This window comes from Neltuma alba, unplaced genomic scaffold, assembly GCF_004799145.2.
Source record: "Neltuma alba isolate B1F8T4 unplaced genomic scaffold, ASM479914v2 tig00011822_pilon, whole genome shotgun sequence".
Lineage (NCBI taxonomy): Eukaryota > Viridiplantae > Streptophyta > Magnoliopsida > Fabales > Fabaceae > Neltuma > Neltuma alba.
The window spans coordinates 638-16500 of record NW_021636436.1 but is presented as its reverse complement, the minus strand read 5'-3'; the positions used below and the strand labels follow the sequence as shown (position 1 = coordinate 16500).

The following is a 15863-nucleotide window of genomic DNA, read 5'->3' as shown; positions in this document are numbered from 1 at the left end:
TTGTTGACGATGAACCATTTATTCGCTATTGACGATGCTCAAATTGAACATGAATAGTGTGAACTTTTAAAGTTAAGATTACATTTATTTTAGATTTCATATTTAGTAAAACAAAGAAAATAAAAATATAAAAATAAAATATCCAATCTCGTGGCTGGCACGCGGATACTGTTGTACACGCGCAAGCTATGGACCCCATGAGTGACTTCACAAGCACTCTCTCTCTCTCTCTCTCTCTCTCTCACTCACCATCTTATCCGCCCTTCCCTCCCAAAATTCCAATCTAACCCGCGCAGATAACAGATCAAATACTTCAATAAGCACTCATCCAATAGCAACTCGCCAACTCAGCTTCACCTTATCCCCCTTCTCCTCCTTCACTCCTCACCAAAGAATCTTATACTCTTCTCTCGTCTCTCCATCCACTGCCTCTTTCTCTCCCTCTTTCTCTCCCTCTTCTCTTCAAATCTCTCTCCCATTTTCCTTCCCTCTCAGAACAGAAACATGTCTCTCACAATCCCCACCAACCTCTCGAAATTCAACTCCTTCAAGCCCAAGTTAGGCAACTCCCAACCCTCCCTCAAACCCAGACCCTCTACAATCGTCTGCTCTGCATCTTGTGAGAAAACCTCCGATGCATCGCCACTTCAGGCATTCTCCGCCGCGCTCGCCCTCTCCTCCATCCTCCTCTCCGCCCCGCTCCCCGCTGCCGCCGACATCTCCGGCCTCACCCCCTGCAAGGAATCCAAGCAGTTCGCCAAGCGTGAGAAGCAGCAGATAAAGAAGCTTGAGTCGTCGCTGAAGAATTACGCGCCGGACAGCGCACCGGCTCTGGCGATCAAGGCGACAATCGAGAAGACCAAGCGGAGGTTCGACAACTACGGGAAGCAGGGTCTTCTGTGCGGCTCGGACGGGCTGCCCCACCTGATCGTGAACGGAGACCAGAGGCACTGGGGCGAGTTCATTACGCCCGGGATTTTGTTCCTGTACATCGCGGGTTGGATCGGGTGGGTTGGTCGGAGCTACCTGATTGCAATCCGGGACGACAAGAAACCGACCCAGAAGGAGATCATCATCGACGTGCCTCTCGCTACCAGGTTGGTGTTCAGAGGATTCAGTTGGCCCGTCGCTGCCTACAGAGAGTTCTTGAACGGTGAGCTTGTCGCCAAGGACGTGTAGGCGTAATAATTTAATGAAGCTGCGTGTAATCTGATTTTTCTCTCCTTTTTCCTTTTTTTCCTTTTAAATTTTCTGTGGAAATTACTATGAAAAATTAGATTGATGGTGTCTGTCACATCTCCGTGCTTCATTTGATTTGTATATTCTCTTGGAATGCCTGTGAATTAGAGCGAAACTGAAGCTGATCTTAAATCATGCATGGTTTATTGCCCTAAAAGAAAGGGAGGCCCCATGGCATCATTACATTGCTTTAAGAAATTTAAAGAATATACTGCCTACCAATCAAAACTAGTATGTAAAACCCACATGAGTCCAAAAAAAAAAAAACCCACATGTGTGCGCACTATGAACTTTTCTTATTCTTGTCCTTACGCATACATGCGCGATTCTTGTATCTGATTTTAATGTGAACTAGATGTGAGGACTGAGTATTGTGCCAAGTTTGAGAAGGAATTGTTGTCATTTATCGAGAAGGATGCATCTGTATTTTGCGAAAACAATCGGTGTCCAAGAATGAAGCGCTTTCATAAAAGTTTCACGGAGGCTGATACACGATAATCCCAAGCATTTGTCTCATCCACCTCAAAATGGCATATTTTTGCCTTTGATTAACTAGAATACACTGGTAACAAGGGCACACCAACCACAAAGGCGGATAGGGAGGGGGGGGGGAGACGAGAAAAATCAAAAGATGATGGCAATAACCATTACAAGGAAGCAGCAGAATTTAACAAGAGTTGAACATGAGGCAAATGCTTGCTGCTTTGATCATGCAGATCATAACATTACTTGATAAACAACACTAAAATCCCATAAAAGCCCACAATCCCACTGTAAGGTTTACTTCTAAGTTCTAACCTTCATATCATGTTTAAGTCTTACATATATATATTTACACTATATATTAATCATAGACTAACCACGAACCCTTTTCCACCTTTCCAAATCAAATAAATTGAGCGGGCGAACACTTCCGCCACGGCTATTTCCTCATCATCTGTTGTAATCACCGCCACTAAAATGCTAGCAAAGACTTGATTTAAATCATTTATACTTTCTAAAGAAATTGATTGTTTCAATTTCAGTAAAAGAGAAAAACACAATATGTGAGATCAAACACATCATCCATATTGTGTCTCTATCTATCTCTGAAGATGAGGGGAATCAACTTCTCTGATAAAGGAAAAAGGGGACGAAACTAGCAGGGCCACATTGAATCAGAATATGTGGATTGGTCCATCACAAAGTCAATGTCAAAAACGGGCTTTGAAGGTGGGGGCGAATCACTGCTAGTTGGGCTGAGCCCATGGTTGGAAAGGGAAGCAGACTGGCTAACCCTAAGATGGACCACCTCAGCCTGGGCTAAGGCCAATTGGGTCTGAAGCACATCAATCTGCTGCTGAAGAGAAGAGATGGCCCCAACACACCCATACACTGGATCTCTCACTCTTGCATTTGCCTCATACACCATACTGCTCACTGCATCCCCTCTTTGATGCACTGGTAGCTCCTGTAATGGAAACAGAAATGGCTGTTATTCATATAGGACTAGGACTATATGAATTTGACAGGATAACCAATCTTCACGTGATACCCAATGTCACATGAAGAAAAAGAGAAGCAATTATTCAAAGAGAACAGAAGAAAGTGAGTTAACAGGGAGAATGAAAAGGAAAGGAAGCGGAAGGAGAATGGACTACTTTCTTACTTTAGACAAAAGGCATAAGTGTATAGGTTGTTATATTTGATGGATGGAATCGTCTAAAGCTTTTCAGTAAACTTGCACAGCAAATTCCGATATGAACTGAAACAACCTTAGGGCTGAAATTGTTTACCACAGGACATTTTCTCAGGTAACCCTTGACATAGAAGAAAAGGCTGAAAACACATTTATTAGTTATATGGTGCGTTCACACTTCACATCACACCTCTCCCTATCTATTTTGCTTTCATTTATATCTCTTTTTTTTTTTTTTGCCCAAAGTATCCTTCCACCTAAGCGTCATAGCGAGGACCACTCTGAACAGTGTTTTTTCCATACACACCGTCCCAAAGATCAAACTCAGAACAGTCTCTTCTACTTAGACTAACACTTGTTGGTTTTCATTTATATCTTTTATTACCTCATCTTTTCTCTAGGCCCGCCATAGCCGTCCAATATACAAAACCTAGCCAGCATCAAATTTTTATTTGCTGGAGCATCATTTTGCTTCTTGATTGTGTCCCTCAAATCAAAAGGACAAGAACATTTTTTAGATTTGGATTATCAAATTCTTCACTATGCAACGCCGTTTGTGTTTTTTCACACCCAAGAAAAAGACAATAGTCTAATATATGGGCTGGAAACAGCCCAGCAATAGTTCTAGTATATTCCTAACCAGTAGTTACTCTGTTTACCTCTCACTCGCGCAACTAATTCCACACCTTCAATTATTGATTTTAAAAAATTAAGTATGCAGTGAACTAAATCAAATGAACTGTTTATGGTAAAGAAAAATAACTTGAATGAGCAAGAGCAAAAAGTCAGTGATGAATCCTTCGAAATTTCCACAGGTACCATAGAACTGTCAATGATTTGATGCCTCAGGTAGAATTAATTTTAGGGCACCATAGAGCAGAACATTTTACTGCAGAAACAGAGCTCCAATGTGTGGAAATCAATTACCACTACCAACCAGTGTGTCTCGCGAAAGATATAAAGTGCAAGAAAACAGAAAAAGGAGGAGATGAAGAAACCTGAAGCATTTTGTTGACATTACTGGCTCCAAAGACTTTGTGAACATTAGCGAACTTGTGGGGCTCATCGGCGGGGAAATAAGGAGCGAAGACACAGTCGTTAGCACATCTTCTTCGAAGCAGCTTGCATGCCGCACACGGCGACGCGGCACCCTGCTTCCTTCCTCCATCTTTCATTTCTTCAATCGCTTGATTGGGTGTTTACCTGCACATCAACATGAAGACGACGCCAAAGAAGACGGGGGCAAACGCATAGAAATTGGACGGAACGCAGAAGGGATTATATAGACAGGGGATGATGCAGGGTGGAAATTACATCTAAATACCCAAAAGGCCGAAATGTCTAGACATGTAATAAAAACTATAATCTATAAATTTATTGAAATTGATATATTGTTTGGGAAAATTGCAAATAAATACCCTCAAATATATAAAATTATGATTTGGGATCCTAAATTTGAAAAATAACAAATAAGGACCCAGTTCTACTTTTTTAAATATAAAATGTAGGTGAAATACCTCTTATTCAAATGATAAGTTGATCATGAGAAATGACAAGTTTATTTTAGCCAATGACAATTTTAGTACACCAAATCACAACTTGACTGAGGATATATCAAATGACGAGTTGACTATGGAAAATAACAAGTTTATTTTGGTGAATGATAAATTTCAATAGATTAAATCACAATTTAACTGAGGGGTATTTTAGACATTTTACCCACATTTCATATTTGCAAAAGTGAGACTAGATCCTTATTTGCTATTTTTCAAATTTAGGATCCCAAATCATAATTTTACATATTCAAGGGTCTTTGTTTGTAATTTCTCCTATTGTTTTTAGAGATTTTTTTTTTGGAAAAAAGGGTGGTTGCACCGCATGGACATTCCTTGTGGGGGACCACTAAATTGTTTCCCATTTTTTGATGTTGGTGGATTCAAAAGTAGGCATATTTCTACCCCCATGATATGATATTGACGCCTTTGCGCGCCAAAATATTTTTCAACCCTCTACTCTTTTCTAGTTTTCTTTTCCTATATTTTAATAAACAAATGTATATATGCTCAAGTAATATAAAAAGTATAAGTTTAAATAACTTGAAGTATCTTTGAGCAGTTTGGACTTGAAACTAATTTTTATCAGATCGAGAACGTTAAGACTAAAACCTTCCTAATAAGTGCATTTCTCGGATTTAAATTTGTATTTTTCTTTTTATAAGAGTGAGACCCCTTACCATATCAACTAATGTGCATAAGTTTTGAACTTGATTAAAATGCTTGAATATGGTTCAATTCAACAATGGAATATGTAACAGTAGAAGGTCATTCCAACAACAGCATTGTTAATTATATTTGGCTGAAAGTCCTGAATTTAAACCCAATATTTGTGTGTTTGAGAAAAATGGATTGTAATAAAAAAATATTGTTATGTTCTTAATATAAGAACTAGTTGACTAATTTGAGTAGATTAAGAAAATAAGTTGAATTAGTTATTTATAATAAATATGTGTTATGATCTCTAAAAATATCCTTAGTAATTATATATATTAGTTAGAATTACTATTTAATGAAACATTTAACATGTGTAACTAATATAGAGAATACTTTAAACAATGGATAAATATGAATGACATAAACATATAGTGAATTAAGATTTTATATTTAAAATCAAATTTAATGTGAAACTAGTTTTATGTTAAAAATTGAAAGTGATGTTTAATATTGATACAACAATAATTAAAAAAAATGGAAATATAACAAGTTTGTGGTGTGAAACGTGGAGTATACGCTAGGAATAAGAAGGCACGAATTCTAACAAGAGCTAACTTTTTCCCAATTAAAGCAGTGAAAAGGAATTAAAAATTCATAATTATATCATTCTTTCTTTCTTCTTCTTCTTTTTTTTTTTTTTGGTTTTTCACATCCTTGAAAAAAATCCAAGATATGCCTTTTTTTTCCTTTTAATTAGAAAAATAGATATTAACCACAAGATGTTACATGCAGAACTAAACGCGCAACCTCCCTCAAGTTTTTATGCAACTAGACTAGAAGGCCAAAACTAAAATTCCAAGTTATGATTCATTATGATAAGAGGATATATATATATATATATCTCTCTCTCTCTCTCTCACACAGACACATATATATCAAAATATTAATGGTAAATCTATAACAATATTTCTTTCTATCTTCTCAAGATTACTGAATTATGATAAACTAGGTAGGCTCTATGTATTCAATAGAATAAAAAACAGAATCCAAAATTTAACCAGGAAGCTTATTACTTTCAATGAACAGTCAGCTTTTCGTTGTATGAATGAGTTGAGGATTGATCATGCTTTGTCGTGTTTATATAGGATTCCTCATCACTTGCATGTGCTTCCTTGACTTACCACGCAGGATTTCTTGACTATATACGCACACACACATCCTTGAAATCTCCAATAATCAATCCATTATGCCTCTCCTGAATCATTATTCTTAACTCCTTCATGTGCTTTGAAAATTGCTTCCTCCAATTGTGAATTGTGAGGGATAATGGAAAATTCAAATATATCCCTATTTGTGCACGTGATCTCTACTCCTTTTTTGTCTCTTCCTCCTTGTACTTGTCTTTGTTTCACCAAAAATGAAAAGTTACAGTAGATACATTTAAAATTTATAAATTTATTATGAGACAATCAGTGTAACAATAAAAAGTTTGCAATATTTCAAATAATAGCAATTTACTTAAAATCTTATCAAAATATTAAAGCAAGACCGTGCTCATTTGTGTGGAGTTGATGGAGTGAATATTTGAAGCCAAGGATATTTAAAACCTGTTTGAAATATCTTATAAACGGTTTTTAATTACTATTTATGAAATATTCATTCAGTATGTGGGATAGATATTATATTGTTTTACACGAAACATGTTTATAAGTGATTTCAAATATAATATGTCTTATGTTTTAGTCAACTAGATGGGATCTTTATTAATTGCCAAGATGGGGCCTTGGAACTGGTAGTTAGGGGCATGCATGCACAACACGCACATACAAAGGACAAACCCTAATAATTATTTTCTATATTATTAATATTTCTTGGGATGTCTCCAAATAAATAAATGAGAAAGGGTATTAAGTAGTGGTGGATAAAGATATACACCGTTGTGTGAAAAAGGGTAGCCCTATGGTTGACTATTAATCCTTCAATGTAAATAAATATATTTGATCCGTACGTCTTTCAGTTTATTGAGCAAAGGAAAAATAATTTAACGGAGAATTACTGATAGGGATTTAGATTTTAGTTCAATGAGAACACAAAGGTCAAACTAGCAGTGCGGTTTTCGAAGAGGGAGAGAATTCACATTTTAATATTCCTTTATCTAAATATAAAACTCATTTATGATGTAAATTATACTACAGAATAGATTTTATATTACAAATAAATTACACTACAAAATAAGTTTACACTACAAAAAAGTCTTATATTTAGAATCGGAGGAATAATTAAAAATATTGATCCTGCAGGCCCCCCAAAAAAAAGCTTTAATTTGATCTTATCATAAATAATTGTATATAGATGCTTCATGCTGTCACGTTTATCCATACAATATTATTATATAATCGAGTGAGTTCTCAATATATGCTCATTTCAGGAGAAATTTTGAGAATATTTATATGTGGCATGTCTAGAAGATATTTAAAAATGAGTAGAGATTTTTTTTTTCAAATAATATAATACTAACGTATATTTTCACACAACCACTAGTCGAAATACACACGTACATAAAATTGTTGAATTCTAGAATCACCATGAAATTAATACATTTATACTTGGTTTTGGAAATGAATAAATTTCAATCAAGAATTATAATGCCACTCATCTTCCATAATTTATAAGCATGTCTATCTTGTCATTTGAGAAGGAAATAGAGAATCTAACCCTATTGTAATTGTTTATTTGTCTTTGTTAAGTTGTCATATCAAAGAAAAAAAATTAAAAGAATTAAAAAGTCAAAATTAATGTGAGCTTAAGAAAGTGTGGTGGGAGTTATAAATAGGTAAAGCATGTGCGATCCGACAAGGAGGAACATAGTCATGGGATTTAGGTTGGAGTAAGAAGACCAAATTAAAGCATCATAATGATTCATATGAGAGACTGTTATAGGTATGAATTAATGTCTGACTCTATTGACTAATTTGAATATATTAAAAAAATAAGTTAATTAGTTATTTGTAATAAATATATATTATTTTTTTTAAAAATATCTTCGCTAATAAGTGTATTGGCAGAGCTATTATTATTATAAGGACTAATTTGAAAAAAATACATAAATATAAGAGATAAAATAGATTGGGATCTTATATTTATGACCAAAATAAAATTAAATGAGATCTTATATTAAAAACTAGAGGTAGTGTGTGTGTGTGTCACTTGTCAACCAACCTACCCATGAATTTAATCATGGCGTAGTGGTCATCCAATTCAACTAACACAATCACTTCAAACACTTTCTCTTCTATTTTGTGTGACCAAAACAGGATTTCTCTCTAGTAGTTGACTTGGCTGCCTCAATCATTCCCACTTATCCATACACAATGTCCATTCTTCTCATTATCAAATTTGAAGCTGAATTTCCTTTTGTTAAATGTCTTGGTTCATCAACTGAGGAGCACAATTAACATCCATGAGTATAATATAAGACCCCAATCTATTTTGTAAATAACTGCTTTAATGACAATGCAACCTTCTACGCTTAGAAAAAGCTTTACATTCAAACATGATGTTGATATATTTGTGTGTGTGCATGTTTAAATTGATTTTATTTTTTTAAAAAAAGTAAGGATAATCTAAGTGATAGGTTTTCATCCTCCAAGCAAGTAGTTAAAGGTTTGATTTCCAACTTTTACATATATATTAAACTTAATTAGATTTTAAAAATAATTAAAGGATAGTACTACCTCCGGTCCTTAATATAAGATTCTGTTTGACTTTTATTTGGTTCTAAATATAAGACCCAAATCCACTTTGTCTCTCATATGTATGTATTTTTTTCCAAGATAGTCCTTCTAATAATTGTAATCTTAGCCAATATAGTTGATTAGTAAGATATTTTAGGAAAACAATACCTATTTATTACAAATAACTAACTTAACTTCTTTGCTTAATTTCCTGAAATTAATCAACTGGGTTTTATAATTAGGACCGGAAGTAGTATAGTTAAAGAAAGATGAGTTGAAAGGAAATTCCTATAATTTTTCAGAAAGAAACTGGGCGCTATTATCAACAAAGATACTCCTAAAATTTGGAAAAGATGCCGCTCTTGTGTTGGTAATCTACAATTAATTAGATTAAACTCTCATACAGTATATCTCAGAAATATTGAACATAAATAAACAAGGTTGGATGCTACATACGGACTCTAACTTCTTAGTTAGATTTGTCCTATTCAGTGTTGTTTGTCTCAAGAATCAGACTAATAACAAACCTGCCGTCTAAGACAATATGATTGGTTTAGTTTATGTTTTGGTCAAGAGTGAGGGAACATGTAGCAGTTTTTGGGTCAAAATGTGTATATAATGACAGTGGTTCGACCGTTGAGACAAGAAAACGAGGAAGCAACTACTGATATTTCAAATCTGGAGACACAAAAACCATATCAAATTCAAAGCAAATGGACCCCACTTGAGAAGATACCAAAATTCTAGTTTATTCCTGAAAAGATTAAAAGAGAACTAATCAATTTGCATCATCACCAACGTAATACTTAATAGTAAGCATGAGCGAGGAAAAAAATAATTAAACCTATAATATTTTATTGAAAGTGGGTCATGATAGATAGGGTGACAAAGGGTCTTCCATGTAAAGAAAAAGCTCAACTATAAAAATACTGAACTCAGTTTTGGTGGTTTGATAAGGTCAAAAAATGTTGATACTACATATCCTGCACAGATCCTATTGTAGTGTGGACCTATTTTGAATCTCAAGATTACTTTACATAATTTGAGGTATGAGATTAAAAATAAATAAAGTGATAAAGCCAACTTTTCCCCAAAAATATTTATTGGATTTGGTATTATTTCTAAAGTTTTACCATCCATGAAATTAAGCATTAAAAGCAAAAAAAAAAAGGAAAAAAAAATGATTGATTGATTGGTTCCTGGTTGAGACAGACCGTGTTTTGATGAGATGATTGGGTTAAAAATATAATCATAATCTAATGTTAACATCATTGATTGTGATTGCCTTGATGCTTAAGCGAATTTTTTGGGTCCAGTCTCTATTATCCACAAAGTAAAAGCAATAGTCACTTAAGGCATTCACAATAATTTTCCTTCAATCCTAATTAACAACGCTTCAGGCCTGAGGGGAAAACTAATTAACAATACTTACAATCGTAATCTTTGGTAATTTTTATGATGCCATCTCCGGATTCTCTCATACGGGCTTGATCTACTTCTCCACGCGCCATCTTTCCCAGTCTGCTTAGTTTTCTTTCATCATCATAAGATAAGTTTGTGATTTTAATGCAAGTCCACGTCCATTATGTCAACAGTCAACATTTTTTCACTGTGGCATTTCCAACCTTCTCCCAATTACATAAAATTTTTCTGGAAAAATAACATAACATTGATACTGTAGTTCTACAGTACCGTCACAAAAATTATATACTCAGGCCCTGTTCATGCTTATGCTGTTTTTTTTTCCGAGTATAGGTGCATGGGTAGTTGTAAGCGCCATTTTTTATTTACTTTCCATTCTTTTTGCCCTTTTAAAGTTTTGTGTATCAACTCTCACACACACAAATTAATAAAGTAAATATGTATTTAATGTATGAAAAGTCGTAGCAAAGCAAAATTAAAAAACCCTGGGTATGGTGAGAGGGGCAATTTGGAGCATCTTTAATCATGATTTTGCCCCTAATCATACTTTTTTCAAGTACACTTTAATATTGTGCTCTTTATTTAGAGAGGTTACACGGCATGAATGGTACACATTGATATTGGCATGATGGCTTTGACTTGTGAGAAATCTCTATTGCCCAGTGGTCCCTTTCTCTCAAAAGAAATTCAGGCTATCCCTTCAATATTAGGCAGGCCCCTCTTGTCTCCTAGTCTTTTAACCTCTTGAAGCAAAGTGCACTAGATTGTTCCCAAAGATTCCCATACTAACAATGAAAATTTTTGAGTAGACACCAATATAGACCAAATTAATCATGAATACACATATAAATACATTATCAAGTAAGCTTTACTAAAGGGGAGAAAAACTTGTATGCCCATCCACAATTGATTTGATTAGTGAACTTCTTTTTAATTAAGAAGTTTGGTATTAAAGTCAAGGATTCAAATCTTCGAAATACACAAAGAAAGACAAATACTTTTAAGTAATGATAATATTGTAGAAATTATATATCTCCTTTTTTGCATAATAGAAAAAGAAAGATTTCCCTTCCCTTGTATCCAAACGCAACCTAAGAGAAGACAAGAAAAGCAGAAGGGATTCATAATAAAGGGGACAATGTAAGTGCTGAAGGACACTAGATTTCTCCGCACAACAAAAGAAGACAAATTTGTGGAGGTTCAAAAAGTGATACAAAGTGACATGCACACTATGTTATTATAATGAATGTGGGCCCTTGTGACCCCTTATTGCCACTCCATATAACAAACAAACAAACAAAGCATGGCCAACAGGCAACAAAGTGAATCCTGTTTGTCGCCCAAAGAGAGAGTGCATATATGACTTAACATATCCTCAAGAAATGACAATTCATGCAAACTGCTTTATCCATGGCCTCAATATCTTGTCCCACAAGAATCCCATGAGGTCCATTAACCCGAATGTGGGATTTTAGTTATTAAAATTATCCAGCAAAAGATAATGGAACACATTTTCATGCCACTATATGTCCACTTAAAAGCTCTCTCCACGAGAGACAAGCAATGAGCACTGAGCAGCACAAGCCCAGAAGTGGCTCTCAGGTTGAGAAGAGTATATTGAATATGGAAAATGGAAAGTCCTCCACTTCAGATGGAGAAACAAAAGTAAATCACAAACATCAACTAGGAACTAAACTCTGCAATTGCAATTAGGAATCATTCAACTACCCATCTTAACAGAGAAGAGGGCATGTAGCCTGTAGGAATACAAGTTACTGAACATGTTGAAAAATCGTGATCTATTCCTCAACATATGTGAAACCCCAAGGAAAATTTGAAAAAAGAAAAATTTAAAAGAATCATCCTTTTCAGCACAAGCATTCAAAGATCTATTAAATTGGTTCTGATGGGAGTTCTCTTTTCCTAGTCTTCCTGTGATTGTTCCATTAAAGATCCTTTTTAGCACAAGCCGTTGAAGATCTTCTAGCAGTATCTTCTGCTATTTGCCACTTCCTTACCTCCTCTCCCCTCCAACCAAACAAGATGCAGAAATACACTAACAGGCAGTAACAATAAATAAATTTGATTCTGAAAGCACAGACTAGATACACGCATCTTTATGATCCAAGTAACGTCTTGCAACAAAGCAAATATGTAAGATCAACTGACCAATGCAAGTGCATGTAAGAATACGTTCCCCAAATGAAATTACTAAACTTCGCAAGAGTCATTTTCTTCCATGCCAGTGTCTTATAAGCAACAGATGATCGTAAAAATGCAATTGCACGGTAAAGCCACCTTAGGCAACGTTTGGTACATTGGAAAATGTTTTCTAGAAAGGAAATGGGAAATGCACCTAGAAAGGAAAAGGGATAGATGTATTTCTCATTTCCTTTCTAGAAAACACTTTTCTACATAACATCGCATTAAGGGATGCAATCTATTTTCCCACAAGCACACTGCGGTTCATTTCATCAAAAACAAGTTTATAAGCCATTACATTCCATCCATTTTACTGCAACTTGCAAACAATGGTAAAGGAGGTTCTCCCTTCCCTCATTAATACACCCAATCAATGGAATGGCACATACTTGCTATTCTATTCCTTCATAAACCAAGAGAATTATGCATCCAGAAACTGGAACGTCCTTTGATTCTATATAACAAGTATCTCAATCATTTAACTAAGATGTCTTTCTCAGATATATGTTCCGACGCAGACATAATGGAAATGACCTGCACAACCAATCATTCTTAGAATAAATTACAGATATGGACAGGATTGTGGAGGCCAATTCTTCATGTAAAAGATAGGTCTGCAATCTGAAACATCAGATATCTAGAGAAAAATCTATATATTTGTACCTTTGAAACAGAGACAAATTTGTTAAATTAAAATGTGTCAAGCAACTATGCTACGTTTATTATTTTTAATGGGAGTAAAAATACAGATGGGTTTTGGTACAATATGAAATGATATCTAACAGTAAGTTTGCATTCCTATCAAACACTAACACAATCAACAGTAATCCAAGAAACTAAATGACATTAACAGATGGCCCACATTGGCAACTCACTACATGCAACCTTTTGAACAAATTCACCTCATAGTGAAATATTCTATGAAAGATAAAAGACCACCACTCCATTTTAGGTCCAGTACCAAAAGAATAATATCCATTACAACTGACACTTCAGGAATGAACTCAAATAGAAAAAGGAGAGAAAGATTTGAAAACACTATTCTGAGAAGTAAATCAGTTGGCTCATTGAATGTGCTTAGGGATTTCACCTTTTCTTAAAAGGGAAAGAGAGTATTCTGCAGCATCAATGAGGTCAACAATGTTGTGCACTGACCGTTCCTCAGAACCCAGCAAAAAAATGGCACGTACCTCTGCCTTCTTAGCCATTCTTGCAGCTAAATTAAGTGGTAACTTTGGAGAGTTAAGGCTTCTCAGTATTTGGCGATACAATGAGAGAACCTTTCCTCTATTTCGGGCCAAATCCTCTGCTGTAGCCCATATCAAGCCCTTTGCCATCTTGCAGGACTGCAACCATAAATGAAAAGGAAACCAAAAGGGCGATGGGTCAGCAGCAGCAGCAGCAGCAGTGGTGGTAGTAGTTAGTAGTAGTAGTAGTAGTAGTACTATACTAGTACTAGCACTAACAATAACAATAATTCCAAATGCAGGGCCAGGAAGCGACAGAAACACAGACACTTCAACAAAAGAAAAATGCTTCACCATTTTTCCTTCAAGAAGTGCTTCTCCGGGTGGGGGAATAACAAGGAAAGAAACTTTGTTGTGTTAGAAAAAATTGCATCTATTCATTTCAATTGGAAATGTTTCCTATGAAAAATGCAATCGTGAGGGCAGTTCAATAGGAAAAAAATAAAAGAGAGTGATGCTACCAAATATCAAAAGACGCCTACGGGCTGTAAAATTAGATAGCGGCAAATCAAGGTTGATCTCACAGAAAACTTAGTTAATCAGTAATTAGGCAATAAAAATTCTTTTTTCGTTTAAGTTGAGAAAATCAAGATTGAATTTGAATTAAGTAAAATAAACTTGAAATTAAACAAGTGAGAGTTACCAATTAGAATTGCAAAAGACAAAAAGAACAACCTAGAGCCACTAATCCATTGTTGATCCTTAGATTTTATCCCCACTAGATTAATTATACTTAATTAGTTAATCTAGAGTATTAGTAGTTAAAAGTGCTTGTTGGTCCACTTATAACTCTACCTCAAGTAATTATGTAATCTCTCACACAATTATATAAGGCGTAATTTAATCCAATTTCACTCAAATTTGATTATGCGGAGCTCTAGGAAGATGTCTATCCTAGGTACAAATTAGATCAAATCCAATTCCATATTACTTAATCCCACGGTCTATCTAAGATTCCCTTCGTCAAGGTCAATCCTAAACTCCCAAAACAAACTCAATGGTGGCCAAGCACTGAGCAGGTTAAAATTAAATACAAGATTGAGTAAACTAGAGTAAAGATTAAGCATAACCAAACAATGGGAATAATCTCTAAATTACAAACAACTTCGTAGTATCTAGGTTGCAAAATGAAATTAGCTACACATGACTAGTCAATTCAAATTCAGCAACAGTAATTCCGAAACAGGATGACATAATGGAATGGAAGAAGAATGTTAACAGTGGAATGAAAAATCTGAATACTGGAATGATGAAAGCGGAATGATTGTAAACCGGATAAGAACCCAAGTCTCCAGCAACTGTAGCTCCGTTCCAGCTCGACAATGCTTCCTTCCTACTAGAACCAGTCGGTCCAGAGAAGAAGAAGAAACGTCAATGAACCAGAGTCGGTCTCCAGCTAAGCTCCAGCAGAAGAACGGCGCACTCCCCTCTCCACAATCCGATCGGCGGCCTCAAGAGGAAGACGACGGCGTCTTCCCTCAGGTCCAGCGAATCATAAAATTACCCAGAACAGTGCGGCCCAGTCCCTCCCGCAGCCAGCTTCTCAGCCGATGATGAACAGTCCCTAGGTCTCCAAAGTGGTCTCCCCAGAACGCTGCCGTCCTTTGCTGTGGACTTCCCGAAAACTTCATTCTCCCAAACAGTGCGTTGTTCAGCAGCTTCAAACTCTCCTCCACGGTGTCGTTTCTGGCAATAATGAAAGAGGGGGAGAAGTAAAGATAAAATAAATAAAAACTAAAAGAAAAAAAATAAAATTAAAACTGAAATAATATAAGATAAATTTTTAAATTACCGATAACTACTTTTATTTATTTAAAACCAATTCATTTACAATGAAATCCCCAAATCATGCTCAAAATTAAATCTTCCAATTAACTCTTAGAAATCTACTTAAAATGTATTGATAACGCTCCAAAAATCACTTAAATACAATAATATCTTTATGGATGTTTATATATCTCTCATTATCTCCTATAATCTCTAATATATCTTATTATCTCTATATCCCACAATTATCTCCTATTATTATATAATCTGAAATAAAAGCCATGTATCATGTATTTAGGAACTCTTGAATAGAATGAGAAATACTCTCTTCTTCTATATTATTTTTCTCTATTTCTTCTTTATT

General features: G+C 35.2%; 3 protein-coding genes across 6 annotated transcripts; 1 reads left to right on the top strand and 2 right to left on the bottom strand.

Moving 5' to 3' along the window:
- Nucleotides 1-429: 429 nt before the first annotated feature.
- LOC114718249 (photosystem I reaction center subunit III, chloroplastic-like) lies at nt 430-1371 on the top strand. Its single transcript, XM_028903518.1, has one exon. The coding sequence runs from the start codon at nt 505-507 to the stop codon at nt 1177-1179; it is 675 nt and encodes a 224-aa protein (XP_028759351.1). The 5' UTR covers nt 430-504; the 3' UTR covers nt 1180-1371.
- Nucleotides 1372-2182: 811 nt separating this feature from the next.
- Nucleotides 2183-4154, bottom strand: LOC114718250 (LOB domain-containing protein 4-like). The gene is made up of 2 exons (XM_028903520.1): nt 3916-4154; nt 2183-2689 (listed from the first exon to the last, which is right to left on the bottom strand). The coding sequence occupies exons 1-2, from the start codon at nt 4090-4092 to the stop codon at nt 2378-2380; spliced, it is 489 nt and encodes a 162-aa protein (XP_028759353.1). The 5' UTR covers nt 4093-4154; the 3' UTR covers nt 2183-2377.
- A 9250-nt stretch (nt 4155-13404) lies between these two features.
- LOC114718244 (uncharacterized) lies at nt 13405-15405 on the bottom strand. Of its 4 annotated transcripts, none has more exons than XM_028903512.1 (3): nt 15079-15405; nt 15016-15049; nt 13405-13831 (listed from the first exon to the last, which is right to left on the bottom strand). In XM_028903512.1, exon 3 carries the CDS (start codon nt 13820-13822, stop codon nt 13550-13552), a length of 273 nt encoding a protein of 90 aa, XP_028759345.1. In that variant the 5' UTR covers nt 13823-13831; nt 15016-15049; nt 15079-15405; the 3' UTR covers nt 13405-13549. The 4 variants fall into 4 exon arrangements, with proteins under 4 accessions (XP_028759345.1, XP_028759343.1, XP_028759344.1 ...); XM_028903510.1 differs by having other exon boundaries at nt 15005-15049; nt 15079-15404; XM_028903511.1 differs by having other exon boundaries at nt 14929-15405.
- Between the last annotated feature and the right edge of the window lie 458 nt (nt 15406-15863).